This window comes from Bos grunniens, chromosome 20 (genome assembly GCF_055505025.1).
Source record: "Bos grunniens cultivar Pamir isolate PY7600 chromosome 20, Bosgru_T2T1.0, whole genome shotgun sequence".
Taxonomy (NCBI): domain Eukaryota; kingdom Metazoa; phylum Chordata; class Mammalia; order Artiodactyla; family Bovidae; genus Bos; species Bos grunniens.
In genome coordinates this window covers 40,666,899-40,684,484 of record NC_141184.1, presented here as the reverse complement: position 1 = coordinate 40,684,484, position 17,586 = coordinate 40,666,899, and the positions used below count along the sequence as shown (strand labels likewise).

Sequence of the window (17,586 nt, the reverse complement as noted above, 5' to 3'; positions counted from 1 at the left end):
TAGGTTCCCCATGATAGAAACGTGCCTACACTGTCCAGTGCAGCTCTTATCATAACCCATCTTGCATTATTTACTGATCTGACTTCTCCACTAGATGGAAAATGCCTAAAAGGAAGAGAGTATGTCCTTTACTCTCCACTTGCACACCCCAGGACAATGCTTCTCAACAGGTAACACCAATGCACTCTGGCTGGGACAACCCATGCTGCAGGAAGGTCCGAGGCTTATAGCATATTTGGTTTACCTGCTCGCACACACGCTAGCTGACAGTAGCAGCTCCATCTTTGAGAAGCCAAATCCCCAAATCCATGTGTTTCAAATACTGAGAGAAAAATAATGCTGCCCCCACTTGAGAAGACTGTCACCTGAAGTTTCAATTCTGCTAATGTTTGTTGTTTACAGCATCTGCCTCCAGTGCCGGAGACCCGGGTTCGATCCCTGGGTCGGGAAGATATCCTTCCTGGAGAAGGAAATGGTAACCCACTCCAGTATTCTTGCCTGGAGAATCCCACAGATGGAGAAGCCTGGTAGGCTACAGTCCACGGGATCGCAAAGAGTAGGACACGACTGAGCGACTTCACTTTCTTTCACTTTCACATAGTCAACCAAAAAACTACCCACATGACAAAATCAATTGATTTCTTTATAGAAAACTTCTATGATAGCATGATAGAGTTAAAATTCTAATCTGAAATCAATGTACTTATTGCCTGTAATAAATGCAATGGCATTCTTTGATAAGTAAAGAAGTACTGGGCTAAGCCTCAGGAAATTGAAGCTTGGGGAGACGAACTGACTTGGGCCACATGTCAATTATTAGAGGCAAAATGAAAAACAGAAGTAAGGTGTTTTGACTTCTAGACCAAGTCCTTTCTACTGGACTTGTTACCTCATCTTGTTGGAAATCACATGATTTTCAATGATTTTTTTAAATATTTACTTTTAGAAAGAAAGATATTAACATTTACCAACCTTTACTGAGTGAGTTGAACACTTTCATATACTATCTAATCCTGACATAGGCCCAAAATTTATCAATGAGAAAAAAAATAACCAAGACTCGACGATGATTTAAACATTTTGTACTGAATCACAGAAAAACACAGGTAGAATCTACTACCTCAATTTATAAAATCTCTATATGATTCCCAAACTATTAACCTAAGCCAAGAATTCCAGAACTATTCACTTAGTAATCACAGGGTTGCTTCTAAATTTCCATTATATTTTCAAAAATGAGTAAGTTCCAATTTGATTTTTCCTATTACAAGAAATTACTTTAAGTGATTACAGGTTGTTTGCTTTCAGGTTTTGGTTTTTTACCTGGAGTAATAATAATGCTATTAGCTTCTCGAATCATGTCAATTGCATTGTCAAGGTTGATTTCTGTATGCGTGCCAGAAATTTCCATGGGTTTTCCACCAGCTGTTGAAGTGGTACCATAGCCTCCAAGAATCACATTAGCCAGGGAGCGATTCATTGCCTGGAGAGCAAAATTATCAGCTGTGAAAATTTAATCCACATAAATTTTCTGTGAATACGATAGTCAGAGTCAATTAAAGACGTTTACTTGATCACCTAAAACATTTTAACCAAATAAATTTGATCGAGTGTCTGAAAATTATTTCAAAAACTTAAATGATAAAAAGACATCTGGGAAATCACATCATTGTTTTCTACAAAATCAACTTCACACTGATATATTTTCCACAAAAATAAATTTTAGAAAGGCATTTAATGGAAAATTACCAGTGACTTTAACATATATATTTAAAAAGTGCTAGTTGCTCAGTCATGTCCAACTCTTAGCAACGACATGAACTGTAGCCCATCAGGCTCCTCTGCCCATGGAATTCTCCAGGCAAGAATACTGGAGTGGGTAGCCATTCCCTTCTCCATGGCATCTTCCTGACCCAGGTATCAAACCTGGGTCTCCGTCATTGTAGGCAGATTCTTTACCATCTGAGCCACCAGAGAAGGCCTAAAAACTCTGATCTAGTCATTCTTATCTGTCTACTGACTAAGCAAGTTCTATCTCCATATTGGCATGTATTTCACCTGAGTAAAAGAGAATGAAGGCTATAGAAATTTTACAAGGTGACTCTACCTACCAATATCTCACGTGAACTCTGCTACAAGTTCAAGCTGTCAAGAGGCAACAGGGAAGAATCAAAGGATAGAGACCCCTATCATTTAGAAGTCTGCTGCCCTCTGCCGTCAAGAAAAAAAAAAGTGAAGGAGTTGACACTTTTCAAAGCACCTACAGCTCCAAGAAGCAAGAACAGAAGTGACTGGATTCATCATTAGCCTTTTTAAACAGTTCACTTCCAAAAGGTAAATGAGTAAGTTTATACCCTGCTTCACTAAAATTTATACCCACCTTTTAACTAGTAAAACCATCTAAGGAAAAAGTAAGCAGGAGGCATTTATTGGATGCTCATTTACAATCATCCAACCTGGAGTGCTGCGGTTCATGGGATTGCAAAGAGTCGGACACAACTGAGCGACTGAACTGAACAATGTACCATACAAACACACCTGGACCATGTGACAATAACGGATTTGAAAACTGTCTGCAGATCTCGAGAGGTGTGGTGGTAAAAAAAATAATGACAGAAATAAAAGACCAGAAGCTGGATGTTTTTAGTAATCAAAAGCTTTTTCAGAACACTATACATGATCAAAGTAGTCATCCTAAATGATCAAAACTGATATCATTTCATAAAAAAATTCCAAACAATTAAACCTTATTTTAAGGGTTTGAATAAACATATCATTGATCCATCATTTATACTATTTTAAAGCTATACAAGTGTCAAACTATACTTTTTAAAAAAAGACAATCCTTTATTATTAAAGAGCAAAAAGCACCTGGAGACTTTCAGTGATAAGTAATACGTCAGAGGGGAAAAAAAAAAAAAACTCATCTAAAGATAGGCCAGCCTGCTACCACCTTAGGAGAGAGATTTACATAAACTGCTGAAGTGGGACAGAGTGAAGGCAGGAAAAGAGAAGAGGAGAGGAGAGCCTCACTTATGTTTCAAAGATGTGGATCAAAAAGTCAGAATTTTTAAGTTGTTCCTTTGACCTAACCTCATTTATCAGACATTCACATTTACAGAGCCCAGAGTCTGGTAAATTTGTCTAAGACTATTACATATAAAATAAAGCTTAGAATATGCTTATGCATATTACTAACAGATAAGAGGATCAGAGAAAAATTAAAGTGATGCTTTTAAGTTCTTCATCCTAATCCAACATGAAGTTTCAAATTCTTAACACAACCTCCTCTACTTAAATCCAAGGTTGAATGAAAATCCAAACAGCCATATCTGAAACTTCCCAAACATTCAACATCTGCTGATTCTTACAAATCCTTTCCAGTTTTGAATCACAGGATTTTGAAACTAAATTACTAGAAATGTGTTCTATCAATTTTTGCCCTTAAAAATGGTTTCAAAGAACAATTTCAAACACTAAAATATCTCTGCTATAATTTTCTTTTAGTGAAATGTACAAAAAGGCTCTATCACCTCCATCACATAGCCCTATAAACAGACAGATGACAGAGGAATAGGATGTAGAAGAATATGACCAATTTACTCTCACTTGGCTTAAAAGGAGCCCTTCTTTTCTTCCTATAAAGCTGAATAGAGGAGAAGGAAAGAATTTCTGAGAATATTTAATTAGTGTGTACCCACTTCCGATGGTATCTTACAAGAAAAAATAGGGAACCACACAGTAATTTAACAAAGTCAACTTGTTAAACACATATCCTCAATTATATCACCATTACACTAATTCCACATGGTCTCTTAAAAACTAAATCAAACTTCATCTCTGAATTTACCATTGCAACATCATATTTCCAATAAACGTTTAGGGTTTAGGGCTTTGTTTTGTTTCCTTTTTTATTTATTTATTTTTTTTGCTTGCTTAAGACTGATGAGACTACCCTGTGACCACTGATTCACAGCCTGAAGAGTTCCCAAGTTCCAAGACAAAGCATTTGCAACACTGTCCAGGACTGCCCCTTTTAAGTTATTAAGCCCCGTAATGAACATTGTATGCTACATTAAAGAGATCCTTAATTCACATAATTCTAAGCAAACTAAGAAATAAATATGAAAACAAAGGAAGATCATAAAATAAACAAAACCAAAGCAAAAATAACATGTATACCATTGACTAGCATCCCCTCGTTTCAATGCTTTGTAGGTGCTAATTAGTTGATCACAAGGCAAAAAAAAATTATTTTTGGTTTGGCTTTCATTTACTTCATTCTGCTTTATTTTCATTTGGAAACAAGCAGCAAAGTACACAAATCAGAGAATTTAGTCTGAGAATGCTGTTGCATTTTTGTAAGCCCTCTATATCCCAAACCCTAATTTAGACACTATCTCAAGTAAATGAACTATAAAATCATAAAGAGGTTAATGTCTCTATGACCTTTGGATATAAAGCAAATCATTTATTTGAACTGGCTATTTGGACACTTTTGACATTTTCTAGTTTTTATAATATTGGGTGTCATGTAACCAAGAATTACACTCAGAGGATACCCAAAAAACTTCTTTGTCAGAACAAATATTCAATTTTCAGGATGATGGTTACACTTAGGGTCCATTCCATCCCCTCTCCCATAATAAAACCACTCCACCACTCTGCTCTGGTTTGGATTTTTCCTTCAATAAATGATAAAATTATGAAGGTAAACATACTAGTAATATTAACAGATATTGATAAGAGGTAGTATTTCTGCTACCATAACTTCTCGAAGAGGATTTCTAACTGGGAAATAAGCTAATAAAACATTCATTTTAAAACTGCTATATTCACTTGAATGTGCCAGGTGCGAGGGCAGGCTCCACAAACACAAAGGCAAATCATAAACGGTATCTTAAAATAGCTTCCCTGTAAAATGAGAATATTTCCTACCTCCAGAACTAGTTTGAGAATTAGGAGTCAATATTCGTAAAGCACCCAGCATAGTATACTACATCCAATTACAAGCAGCTATTTCACTTTTATTATTATTATGAACCACTCTAAGCTGCTAAGCACAAGCCATGGAGAAACCATTTCTTATAAAAAACTAATTGCTTATTATAAGAAATAAGCAATTTCTTATAATAAAGCTAAGAATCAATGAAAATTAATGTGAAAAGTCAGAGAGTAGGAAAATTGAGAAGGAAAGGAAATTTGTACTTTTGAAATACAAAACGTGGCAGGCGTGTTTTTGTTATCTTGTTTGTTTTGCAAGAAGTCATAGGAATGGACAGTGAGCAGTAAAACAAGCACCCCACACATCACTGGTGGGAGCTTTGACTGGAATGTCCTTTGAAGATCAACTTATCAATATCTACAGCAAACAAAAAAATCTTACTCCCTTTGGTCAAGTAATTGTACTCACAGAAATTTGAGCTAAGAAAATAATCCATGATGCCTAAGGAGGAACACTGCAGCAAAAAAAAAAAAAGTTAAAAACAACTACTCTCACGGACTTGGATAAATAAATTATGATATATCTTTGTGATATAATAATACGTAGACACTAAAATGTATTGGTAAGAAAACTAAATGTTAACATAGAAGGTATTTAAACATGTACATATGAAAAAAGGTAAGAATTAAGACTAATGTTAACAGTTAAGTGGTAATGGGATTGTAGATTATTTTATATATTTATTTATCCTTTTCTATTTTCTTTTTTTTTAATGAAAGATGTTTCATGAAATATCCTTTATTTTTGTAATCAAATAATATTTTTAAAAAATTAAAGCTTCAACTGTTCTTGATTCCAAACTACTATAATTTGCTATTATAGAGTAGCAATCTAACCTAGTGTGATTTCTACGGTCACAGACAGCTATGAGACCTTGTTAGCCTTATATATAATACAAGTATTAAAAAATATCTGAGGTATGCTGACAGTAAATGCCATGCCTGAGGCAGTGAAAATAGAAAAGAACAGCAGAAACGGGTCAATAAATATGAAAGAACAGATAAAAATTTAGAGAAAGATGACATAATTGCAGAAGTACATTGGAAGGACTGACGCTCAATCTGAAGCTCCAATACTTTGGCCACCTGACGTGACTGAAAAACAACAAAGAGATAGATATAACTGCGAAAACACATGTAGAAAAGAGTACTTTCAACAAGTGCCTTTTGTACCTTATTCTAGTTAAAGCTATAGAAATGCTATTTCAAAAGTTATTATAGTTACTATAACAACAGAAGAAACTAAGTGTACAGGGAAAAAGAGGAAATAAAAGACACAGAAATTTGGGGAATACTGCTGATAAATTTAAGAACCCAACTGTGGTGCTGGAGAAGATTCCTGAAAGTCCCTTGGACAGCAAGGAGATTAAACCAGTCAATCTTAAGGGAAATTAACCCTGAATAGTCATTGGAAGGACTGACGCTGAAGCCCCAGTATTCTGGTCATCTGATGCGAACAGCTGACTCATTGGAAAAGTCCCTGATGCTAGGAAAGATTGAGGATATAAGGAGAAAGGGGCGTCAAAGGATGAGATGGCTGGATGGCATCACCGATGCAATGGACATGAACTTGGGCAAACTTCAAGACATGGTGAGGGAAAGAGAGGCCTGGTGTGCTGCTGTCCATGGAGTCACAAAGAGTTGGACACGACTGGGTGAGTGAACAACAAGGAAAACCATTTAAGAGAAAAAGAATAAAGATTAGAAGGTACCCATGCTGACTTTTCAAGAACTATATACAAGTCCCCCTTCCTCTCCCCACTGGCCTTGTAAAAATTCAAATCCTCCCACTTAATTTTAAAATTAGTATTTGACATCAACCATAAGTTTAAGTGGGACTTCCCAGGTGGTGCTAGGGGTAAAGAATCTGCCTGCCAATGCAGGAGACGCAAGAAATGCAGGTTCAATCCCTGAGTCAGGAAGATCCCCTGTAGTAAGAAGTGGCAACCACTTCAGTATTCTTGCCTGGAAAAGTCCATAGACAGAGAAGCCTGGCATGCCAGAGTCTGTGGGGCCGCAAAGAGGACTCAACTGAGCACACACACAGTAAGTTTTAAGTATTAGTGACAATCTGCTGCCCCCTGCTGGTCATTCAGATTTACCAAATGAAGCAAGAAAACTATTTCTAATACAACTGAATAAATTGTGCTGCTTTATAAACATTTGCTTTAAAAGAAATACTCCAAAGCCTGACACTCTTCCAATAAGAAATACCTTTCCAAACTCCTTGAACAACTTGAAGGATTATATTTTGAAACCTCTCAGCTGGTTTTGAACTGAGGCTTTCAAATTTTTGTACTCAAAGTATGTCCAAAGAAAACCAATTTTTTTATTATGAAAAGATAATTTTAGCATTCAATTTTAAATTAAAACATAAGAGAAATTCTGAGTTGTAAAATAAGGGCTTTTAAACTTCTAATAAAAGAATGAAGGTGGAGTCATTTTTCTGCCTGAAGGATCAATCGGTATAAAGGCAATCCTGACTTTACCCAGTTTCATGCTTGTCCTTTCACAGCTATTCAAAACCATTATTTAGAGAATGATAGCTATCATTTGAAAAAGTGCTTTAGTCAAAACTTCATATTTGCAGGTTATCTTCTCGCCATTAAGAAGAGAATTCGAAACAAAAAAGAAGCTAGGAAGTATCTGTCTTGTTAATTTTTTTTTTTTCAAACCATGCTGACCACAAAACTTCAAGATAAGAGTGTAAATTGCAGTAAGCTTTCTGGAAACCACATGACAAAAAGAAGACAAAGCCCAAAAAATGAGCACACCCTTTCACTTCTAGGAATCATCCTAAGACAAAAATCAGAAATGCCAAAAATGTACTTATGTACAAGAAAGAAATATCAAACAACACTAAAGGTAAAGCATGGGGGGGGGGAATTAAATCTTGAATATCCATACGATAGATTAGTACGAAACCCTAAAAACAGTATTTAAACAGCATTTTTAATATAAGCAGCAAGACTATCACTTGGAAGATTAAAAAAATTAAATATAAATCCTATGGACAGAGGAGCCTGGGGGGCTACAGCCCACGGGGTCGCAAAGAGTCAGACACAACTGAGCAACTAACACACAATATACAATATGATCAGACAAGTAAATACAGAGATCTGTAATACACAAAGAAAAAATTAAAAAATTAAATCTTAAGTGTTTTAATCACCAGATGAAGTTAGAAGATTTTTGTCTTGATATTTAATTTTATAAATTATCTACACTCAGGTACTTTACAAGCAGTCTGGAAAATTCATTGAAACGAAACACTCCAATATTTCTGCTAGAGAGAAAAAGAACTGACACGGTCATTTCTACTGCAAATAAAAGAAATAACAGACAGGTCCTGATTTTCAGAACAGTATTTCCTTCTCCTTCACTGGCTGCTTCCTTACCACACACATGATGTAGGACAGGATTGCGCCCGAGGAGCCAATAAGCGCACCCACAATGGTCAGCAGATTGTTGTTGAGCAGGAAACCCTCTGCACACAGGGCCCAGCCTGAGTAGCTGTTCAGCACAGTGATGACCACCGGCATGTCGGCACCCCCAATGGCAGCCGTCAGAGTCACACCCTAGGACAAAAACCAGAGTGGAATTCAAAATTCACGCATTGCAAAGGAACCTCTGACACTGAGCACTGTGGTTCATAATCATTCCAGTTTTCCAATTAATATATTTACATGTAAATTCCATGCCTGGGAATGACCCCTATCAGACCAACTCTCCTACAGATATAAAAGTGAAAACACTGAACCATGTTTCCCACCTGCAAAAAAAAATCCCCAAATCCTAAGAGGCACTAACCATGAGCAGGCAGAAATTGGAGAGGGGTCTACACTTGGAAAAAAGTAATAGCACTGAGTTGATGTTACATTTTTTATGACTTTAGCTGATAAGCAGGGAGGGTCCTATTGGTGCCAAGAGAAGCAGCTAAAACTCAAATACAAGCCCAGTCTTATTTGGTTTGAAAATCTGAGGGTACAGTTTTGGGTGACTAAGCAATTACTCACTCCTGTCCCAACTGTCACGTGACACGTTTATTGCTCTGGGGTCTTCTCACTGGATCAATGTTTCAGTCAATAGGAATTTAAAGAGACAAGGGTTTCAGTTCTGTTCACCAGTGCCTGCTGTGTGACAAGCCCTCTAAAATAAAACAAGTGTCAAAGAGACCTTGCCCATTAGTTGCTCTCACACTTGATGGAAGCTCTGCTATCAAGCCAAACAATCATATAAAATGAAGGGACGACAGAAGATGAGATGGTTGGATGGCATCACCAACTTGATGGACATGAGTTTGAGCAAGCTCTGGGAGTTGGTGATGGACAGGGAAGCCTGGCGTGCTGCAGTCCATGGGGTCGCAAAGAGTCGGACACGACTGAGCGACTGAACTAAACTGAAGCCATTACTATATGTCTAACTTTGGGCTAAGCACCATAGATGACTTTTTAAATTTTTAACATAAACTTCGTCATTGAAGAATACACTAAGAGTATACTAGACAAACATGAAGTAATCCATGAACAACACAGAGCTAATACAGCAGCGCCATACACTGCTATAACAGAATGCTAAATTGTGACATACAGACTCACAGAATACTCTATGTACCCACATACTAAATGCAATAATCAGAGAGGAAGAAGAAGACCAACCTACCCTAGGAGGTTTCTCTGAACTCCCCTACTGAACACACAGGGTTTGATAAATGCATTTCACTTTATATGACTATTTGGCTTAATATCAGAGCTTCCAGCAAATGTGAGAGCAACCAATGGGCAGGGTCTCTCTGACACTTGTTTGAGGGCTTGCCACACAGCAGGCACCTGACGAACAGAACTGAAACCCTTGGCTCTTTAAACTCCTATTGACCAACACACTGATCGAGTAAAAAGACCCCAGAGCGATAAAGGTGTCACATGTGACAGTCTGGACAGGAGTGAATAAGTGAAGAGAAGGGGGATTTTATTCTTACACTTTTCTATATTGTTCAAACTCTACGAAGATGAACACATAACAGCATATTAAAACATTTTTATTCCATCAGGGGTCTTGAAGAGACAGAAATAAGGTTAGACTGTAACCTAATAAAATACTTAGTTCCTCATTAAGAACGTGCTTTCCGTCTCTGACCTCTTACCATGACAGCAGAGAGGGCTGACACAGAGCCCAGACAGGTGATGCCAGTGGTGAAGCTGGGGTCCATCATGAAGGGGATGATCCCACCCACGCTACCAGCCAGCAGGCCTGCATTGAGGAGGTGCCTCCCAGGGAGCAGGAGAGGGGCGGACTTCAGGATTCCTAGGGCAGAAGATGGGGCCATCAGAACCTAAGACGTGTCCCAAGAAATCCCCTCAAACAGTCTTAAGTCGTTTAATCATAAGCTACAAGATGTAATATTAGGATAAAAACATACTACTTAAAACAGCACTTCATATCACCAGCTACTAAAACATGAAAACATATATTAGAGTTCTTACACATACGCATTAATGGAGGTGGGAAAAGTACGGCTCAGCTTAACTCTCCTTTGATCACACAAGTTCATTACTCTTTGTCATGGAATCATGAAAAGTGATTTTTCTTCCCCATATGACCAAGACAGAAGTTAAGTGTGGCCTTATTTATTTGAAACTTCAAAACTGAGTCTTAGACCATTCGTTTTTCTGATTCTATCAACTGAGCCCAAGGGAGAAGGGTCCTTGTTTGCTGCTTTTAAAGACAGAACATATCATAGGCATTAAGCCTGTGATTTTTAAGTTTCACGGTGTTCCCCATTTAATTCTAATGACTTGATTACTGAGAGGCAAGACCAGGTTTTTAAACTACAAACCTGTTTTTCCAGAGACTCGTGTTTTCATGAAAACACTGAAAGCAGCTATCAGAGTTTTGTTTTTTTTTTCCTTCCACTTCTATTTTCATGATTGGCTTTAATGGTTGCCAAAGCTGCCACACTAAACCTCTAAAATGTGTATTTGTTTTCAAAGTAAGTACTGTATACTAATCATACAAATTTATTCAATAAGCCTCTCCCTATTCTGGGAAATCGACAAAGTTCATTTCTGTGAATGCTATACAGGCATGTCTAACCAAAAATTATGAAGATGGCATTTTGTTCATATGTATCATCAAATATCAACTAGTCCCTGTAGGCAAATTTCTGTGCACTAGTTTCCTCCATGAGCTGTCTCCAGAAGCCTTGGCTTCAAAGCTCTGTGAGATTTGTAAAGACCAATAAAGAGAAGCATCTTTCTTGAGAAAACACTTCCACAGTGTTTCCCAGAGTCATACAAATACTCTTCGCCTAGTAGGTTCTACTACTAAGCCATTTTCTGAAATTGAAATGGACCCCTGAACACCCTAAACAACAGATATTCACCTCCATATTACACTCGATCACTTACCCTGCAATTTTCCATAGGCAACCAGAGACCCACTGAAGGTCACCCCACCAATGTAAGTACCGAGGTAGGCCACGATCTTGGTAAGGTTGGCTGCTGCATCCGTAGCGAAATGTGGATATTCTATGATGTACTCAGCTATGCATGTAAGCACAGCTGCCAATCCCACTAAACTGTGGAAAGCAGCAACTAACTGAGGTAAATCCGAAATCTGGATGCGTTTCGCAATTGTCAATCCTGTCAGGAAATAAAAGTCAAAGAAAAATTAAAGCATGACAGACCTTTGAGAAATAATCCAATAAAGCCCACAATTAAATATTACTTGGCTACACGAAAGAAGGAAATCTTGTCACTGGAACAACATGAATGGACCTTTAGGGCATTATGCTAAGTGAAATAAGCCAGACAGAGACAGACAAATACCATATGATCTCACTTATATGTGGAATCTAAACAAACAAAGAAGCTCATAGACACAGAGAACAAATTGGTGACTGCCAGAGGCAGGAGGTAAGGGGTGGGAAGAACGGGTGAATGGCATCAAAAGGTACAAACTTCCCAGTATAAAATGAGTAAGTCCTGGGGATGGAATGCACAGCATGCTGACTACAGTTAATAACAAAGCTATATTGCAGATCTGAAAGGTGCCAAGAGAGTAGATCTTAAAAGTCCTCATAAAAGAAAAACAAAATTTATGTATGGTGACAAATGTTATATAGACTTTTTGCAGCGATCATTTTGCAATATATATATATGTATATATCAAATCATTATGTTGTATATCTGAAACTAGTATAATATTATATGTCAATTATTCCTCAATTTAAAAAAAGGCAACACTAAGGTTATCTATCACTTTCATTAATGAGTATCTACTTCCTAGGAAAATACTTTCTTACAGGACTATCCAGGCAAGAACATTGGCTTAAATAGCCTTTCATATAGCAGGTTCTTTCAACCACCTCATCAATGCCAACTCCAAAGAACCCAAACACATAACATCAACTTCTCCTTACAAAGTCTGAACATTCCCCTGGACTAATGCTTCTTCAGATTACTTAAAGTTCCAACTAAACCCCTTAATTTCTCCCCACTGCATGAACAGCCTAGGCTCCCTTCCCTATTAGGCATCACTTGCCCCTTAGCACACAAGAAACCCCTAGAATGAAGGCGGCCTAGGTTTTCAGGTGGGCAGAAGGAAGCCAAGTCCAAAGGTAATGAAATGCAAATATCTGAATAGAAAACAACCAAACCAGGAGACTGAAGGAGTTACCTGGCTACAGGTAGATGATACAGAGGACTTGGGCTCATAATATTTGCAAAGACCACATCTAAAGGTTTTCCTGCCATGAACCTACAGCACAAGCATTTTCCTTCAAGTGCCTTTCCAGGGACTGTAAGAAAGTATGCACCGCTTTCCCAGAGAAATAAAACAGGAGACGTAAAGCTAAAGCTGTGCTGCTAAGTCTTTAACCACCAGCCTCCCAGGATAAAAACAGGTGTGTGTGCCTGGATGGGAGGCGAGTTGGGGGGAAAATGGAAACGTGTATGTATGGCCGAGTCCCTTCACTGTTCACCTAACACTACCACAACATTGTTAATTAACTATACACAATACAAAATAAGTTAAAAAATTAATAGATTAGAGAATGCTCCTTTTTCCTATTCTCAAAAAAGATTCATGTAAAAATGGTGTTTCATTTTTCCCTTAACTATTTAGGAAAATTCACTAGTAAAACTATGAACTTTTCTGAAAGAATGCTTTTTTGTTTCAATTTCAATAGATGTAAATCTTTACTATAAATTTTAAAATCTCAGCCTATATCATTCTTGGGAATATATAGTTATAAAATTATGCATAACACTATTTTATTACCTTTAATATAGTTTATTATCTTTTTATTACCTTTTTAATAGCTGTAGGTCTAAGTCATTACTTTCTTATCCACTGAAATGATATATACAATTATATATGTATAATTATACATATATATTTGTATTACTCTTCCCAATCTTAGAATATTGTCGATTTTATACTTAAATAAACCAACTTTAGGTTTTTTAAAAAAAGTGTGTGTGTGTAAATACAGGAGTTTTTACTTATAAATAGGTATGTGGTACACAAGTTTCAAAAAATAAAAATATATACAATATTCTTTATTGTAAGCTTCATCTAGCCAATTGACTTTCACCAAATGCTTTTGTTGATTTTTGCCAAACTCTGGTACCTGCAGCCAACCTAGTGTTTACAACTGATGAATGAGTATAGTTCCCACATGAATGCTGGTTGAGATTTTTGTTTAACAAATAAAATGACAGTGAAACAACAAGGTGCATATAAGAGCTTCACTCACTGTCAACCATGTGAGTGGGAATTCCGCTGAATCTGAAAATAGTTTTCAAATACTAGAAAAATATTCAATTTTTTTGTGCAATTCACAATATAATGGCTACAGACAAAACACACATTTAAGTTTAAACTGCATTAACATTTTCTCCATCACTTTCTTAGGTGTGGACAATCAACAAAACAGTAAATGAATCCCAGATTTGTAGCATTTGTTGACCTATATGGTGTAAATACAAGTGCCATGGCTGATCTGAAGCTACAATGTGAAGGCATTAAATATGGATTCAGGAAAAGATGCACAGAAGCCCATAATTAATAGTATTTCTACCACACAGACATAAGACACATGGATAATCTCAAAAGTGGAGATAATACTGCTACTGCTGCTAAGTCACTTCAGTCGTGTCTGACTCTGTGCGACCCCAGAGACAGCAGCCCACCAGGCTCCCCCGTCCCTGGGATTCTCCAGGCAAGAACACTGGAGTGGGTTGCCATTTCTTTCTCCAATGCATGAAAGTGAAAAGTGAAAGTGAAGTCGCTCAGTCGTGTCCGACTCTTTGCAACCCCATGGACTGCAGCCTACCAGGCTCCTCCATCCATGGGATTTTCCAGGCAAAAGTACTGGAGTGGGGTGCCATCGCCTTCTCCGGGAGATAATAAAAGCTAGTTAATTCATTAGAAAGTCATGAGTATTCAGGATTATTACCTTTGTTTCTAATTCATTTAGTTTTAAGTTTATATAATTTAATTTTTTATAATGGCTGTGCTAACAACCAGTTCAAAAGATTCCTGAAAATTTAACAATCAACCACAACACACCACTGAATAAAATTAAAACAGTGGTTTTTCTGCTGGCACATGTTTTCCGTGTTTTTAACACGTCTGAAGGCGGATCGTCTGCTGTTATTTAAACCCAGCAGAATAAAACATGAGCCTACAGACAGTACACACATACAAGTATTCTAATCTCCTGTTGTATTATCAGCTAAAGGAACAGTCAGTAAAGGAAAACAAGAACTGAGTAAAGGCACTTCTTAGCCCACTTTTGTGACACAGTTCATATTACTCGATGTTTTAAAATGTTTATTTCTGAATGACAATTATAATACCAACTGTGATGACTTTTGCCAAAATATTTACTGAAGCAACTTCCATAATAGGCAACTTAATTCCTTTATCAATATAGGCTTCAAACAGATACATATATATTCAGAAACTGAAGTGCAAGTAAAAGTTCTTACTCCTAACAACATATTCCTAAATCTCTGAGCCTAACTGCCTTCAGGTATTCAAAGGGCATGCGTTTATATAAAGGCAGAACCCACAAGTGCTTACCAATGGTACCGCCCAAAGCCATTGCTCCAGACATCTGAGCTAACAATTCTGGACATGGTTTTAGGCCTCCGAGGGTGGCTGCCAAGCCTCCAGCCACCCCAATCATGCCCAGGGCATTGCCAAGACGTGCAGTCCCCTGGGTGGAAAGCCCGGCCAGGGCACCAACACAGCAAAGACCGGAGCCCAGGTACATAATCTTTTCAAAGGAAAAGGAGGAAACAGAGAGAGAAGTTATCAAAAACTTTCAGTCCATCAGCTTAAAAACAACTTCAAGGAAACATGATTCTCTAAAGACATTCTAAGGACAATTTTAAAGTCAGACAATTTTAAAGTTAAAAGAGCCAATATGATCTACTCTTTTAATATTTCAATATATATTCCTATCCATTGGGGATATTAACATACTAAATACTTGAAATTGTACTTGCAATTAAACCATTTACGTACACTGATTTCTTCTGGACTTGATAGCATACAAATGCATATAAAAGTATGCATTTAAATTTAAATGGAGTTATTATGGGATCTAGACGTGACCCACTGTTATAAGGGAGCCAACCCCGTGAGGCTGTAAGTGCCAGAGACCATGCTATATATGCTGCATAAGTTATAACCCAGTCTCATGAGAGTCACAGGAGGAGAGAATCATCATCCTCATTTTATAAAAGAAAATCAATGCATAAAGAGGCTACATAATTTTTCTAAGGGCAAATGATCATTAAATAGCAAATCTGGGATGCTGACATAAATCTCCCTGACTCACTGCTCTAACTCTTCTCAAAGACTGTGTTCATTCAACAAATACGTGTTACAAACAGCAGAAACTAAGGGAGACATGATTTTTCAGCTGTCAGAGAGGCTGCACTCTAAAATAGTCATTGAAAAGAAAGGTATGACTGAGTTCAGAACAAAGCTGAATCTCTATTATAAATTATATTTAGATACAGAACTTTCCAAAGTTCAACTTGATTATTTCTGTTTTCCTACTCAGCATTCATTTAAAAATTTTCTTTTTTAAATGCACTGGCATAACATCTGCCAGATCCATAGAGGAAATAAATAAATAGGAAAAGGACTGACAGTATTTTAACAAAAAATTTTCAAGTTCTTAACTGATTATTTCACTGTATCCCCACAACAATCCAGCTAGGTACATAAAAAGGACACTTATAACCTTCTTGACTCTTTTTACATGTGGAAAAATGTAGGGACAAACAGATAAAACCATATTTGCAGAGTTAGCGGGCAAAACTGCCTCTAGAATCCAGGGTCCTGATTCTTAAGAGGATGAGAATGTTCTATTTGATCAAGATGCTTCAAGAGTTACTGTCGTATTTGATTAGTGGAATTAGAATTTTGGTAATGGTAATCTCACCAGGACGAAGACATAGTACCAAAAAAAAGCTTTCAAAAGAGATTCTCACCTGTTCAATGTTATAACCACTGTAGAGGGAGGCTAAATATCCCCCAACAAAGGTACCAGCAGGGAGCAGATACAGGTAATTATACTCCGGAGGGTCAGTGGGACGCTTGAACATGTCCAGCATTCTCTGAGTCACCAGAAAGCCACCTTATCAAAGTAAACATAAAACAAAAAGAGGTATCTTAAGCAACATAATTTTTAAAGTGCTACAATTTTTCTATGTTAAGCATACCTTTATCATCTAGGAATAACTACCATTTTAAGTTAATATTTTAAAACCTCAAAATTAGAAGTTATTCTATCATTCCAGCCAGTTACATTGAAGGGGGAACCCTAGAGACATTCAGGAAGAAAATCTGCTATCAGAGCACAGAACCAACTATTTCCACATGACTAAAAATAAACAAGGTATTCAAATAGCTCAGGAAAGTAAAAGATCAAAAGGCCAGTATTTTTTTTCTTATAGGTTATTCTATTTGTTAAACCCTAGAATAAGTGGTTTTTAAAAATACCGTATCAGCAAGTACTAGGTCTGCTGGACACATTAAAGAATTTTTAGCTACAAAACAGCATCAAATGGGTTTCATACACAAGTCATGTGCTAGGCTTTCAGTTTTCAGGAACATGGGACAGGATAAGGCAAAAGGCTAAAGTTTTATCTAAAATTATACTTATTTAAAGATGCTATGGTGACAGATCTGCTGCTGCTACTGCTGCTAAGTCACTTCAGTCATGGCCGACTATGGTGATAGATCTTACTCAGCTTAATTCAAAACTATGCATGCAATAACCTTCCAGTTAACCTGAAGCAAGACCTCATTTTATTTGTTTTGGAGCACTCAGGGGTAGGGGTGCTCTTTTATCAAATAGTTTCTAAAAATTACCAATGGGCAAAAATAACCAATTCCCCTTCACCATATATATAAGATATAAGATATATATATAAGATATATATATAAGATATAAGATATATATATATATCTTATATCTTATATAAGATATATCATATATAAGATAAAGATATAATCTGAGTGAAACATTTTTTAAAAGGCATGATTAAATTCTTAAAA

The 17,586-nt window shown here is 36.9% G+C and overlaps 1 protein-coding gene across 7 annotated transcripts in view; it reads right to left on the bottom strand.

Annotated features, from left to right (window-relative positions):
* The window catches only part of NNT (nicotinamide nucleotide transhydrogenase), a 92,531-nt gene that overhangs the window by 23,546 nt on the left and 51,399 nt on the right, over positions 1 to 17,586 (bottom strand). For all 7 annotated transcript variants that reach the window (XM_086361637.1, XM_086361635.1, XM_086361639.1 and 4 more), the window contains 6 exons: positions 16,518 to 16,663; positions 15,094 to 15,289; positions 11,412 to 11,645; positions 10,148 to 10,308; positions 8,403 to 8,582; positions 1,324 to 1,483 (listed from right to left, as the gene is read on the bottom strand). In XM_086361637.1, coding sequence (XP_086217763.1) covers positions 1,324 to 1,483; positions 8,403 to 8,582; positions 10,148 to 10,308; positions 11,412 to 11,645; positions 15,094 to 15,289; positions 16,518 to 16,663 — 1,077 coding nt within the window. The remainder of the gene's footprint in view (positions 1 to 1,323; positions 1,484 to 8,402; positions 8,583 to 10,147; positions 10,309 to 11,411; positions 11,646 to 15,093; positions 15,290 to 16,517; positions 16,664 to 17,586) is intronic.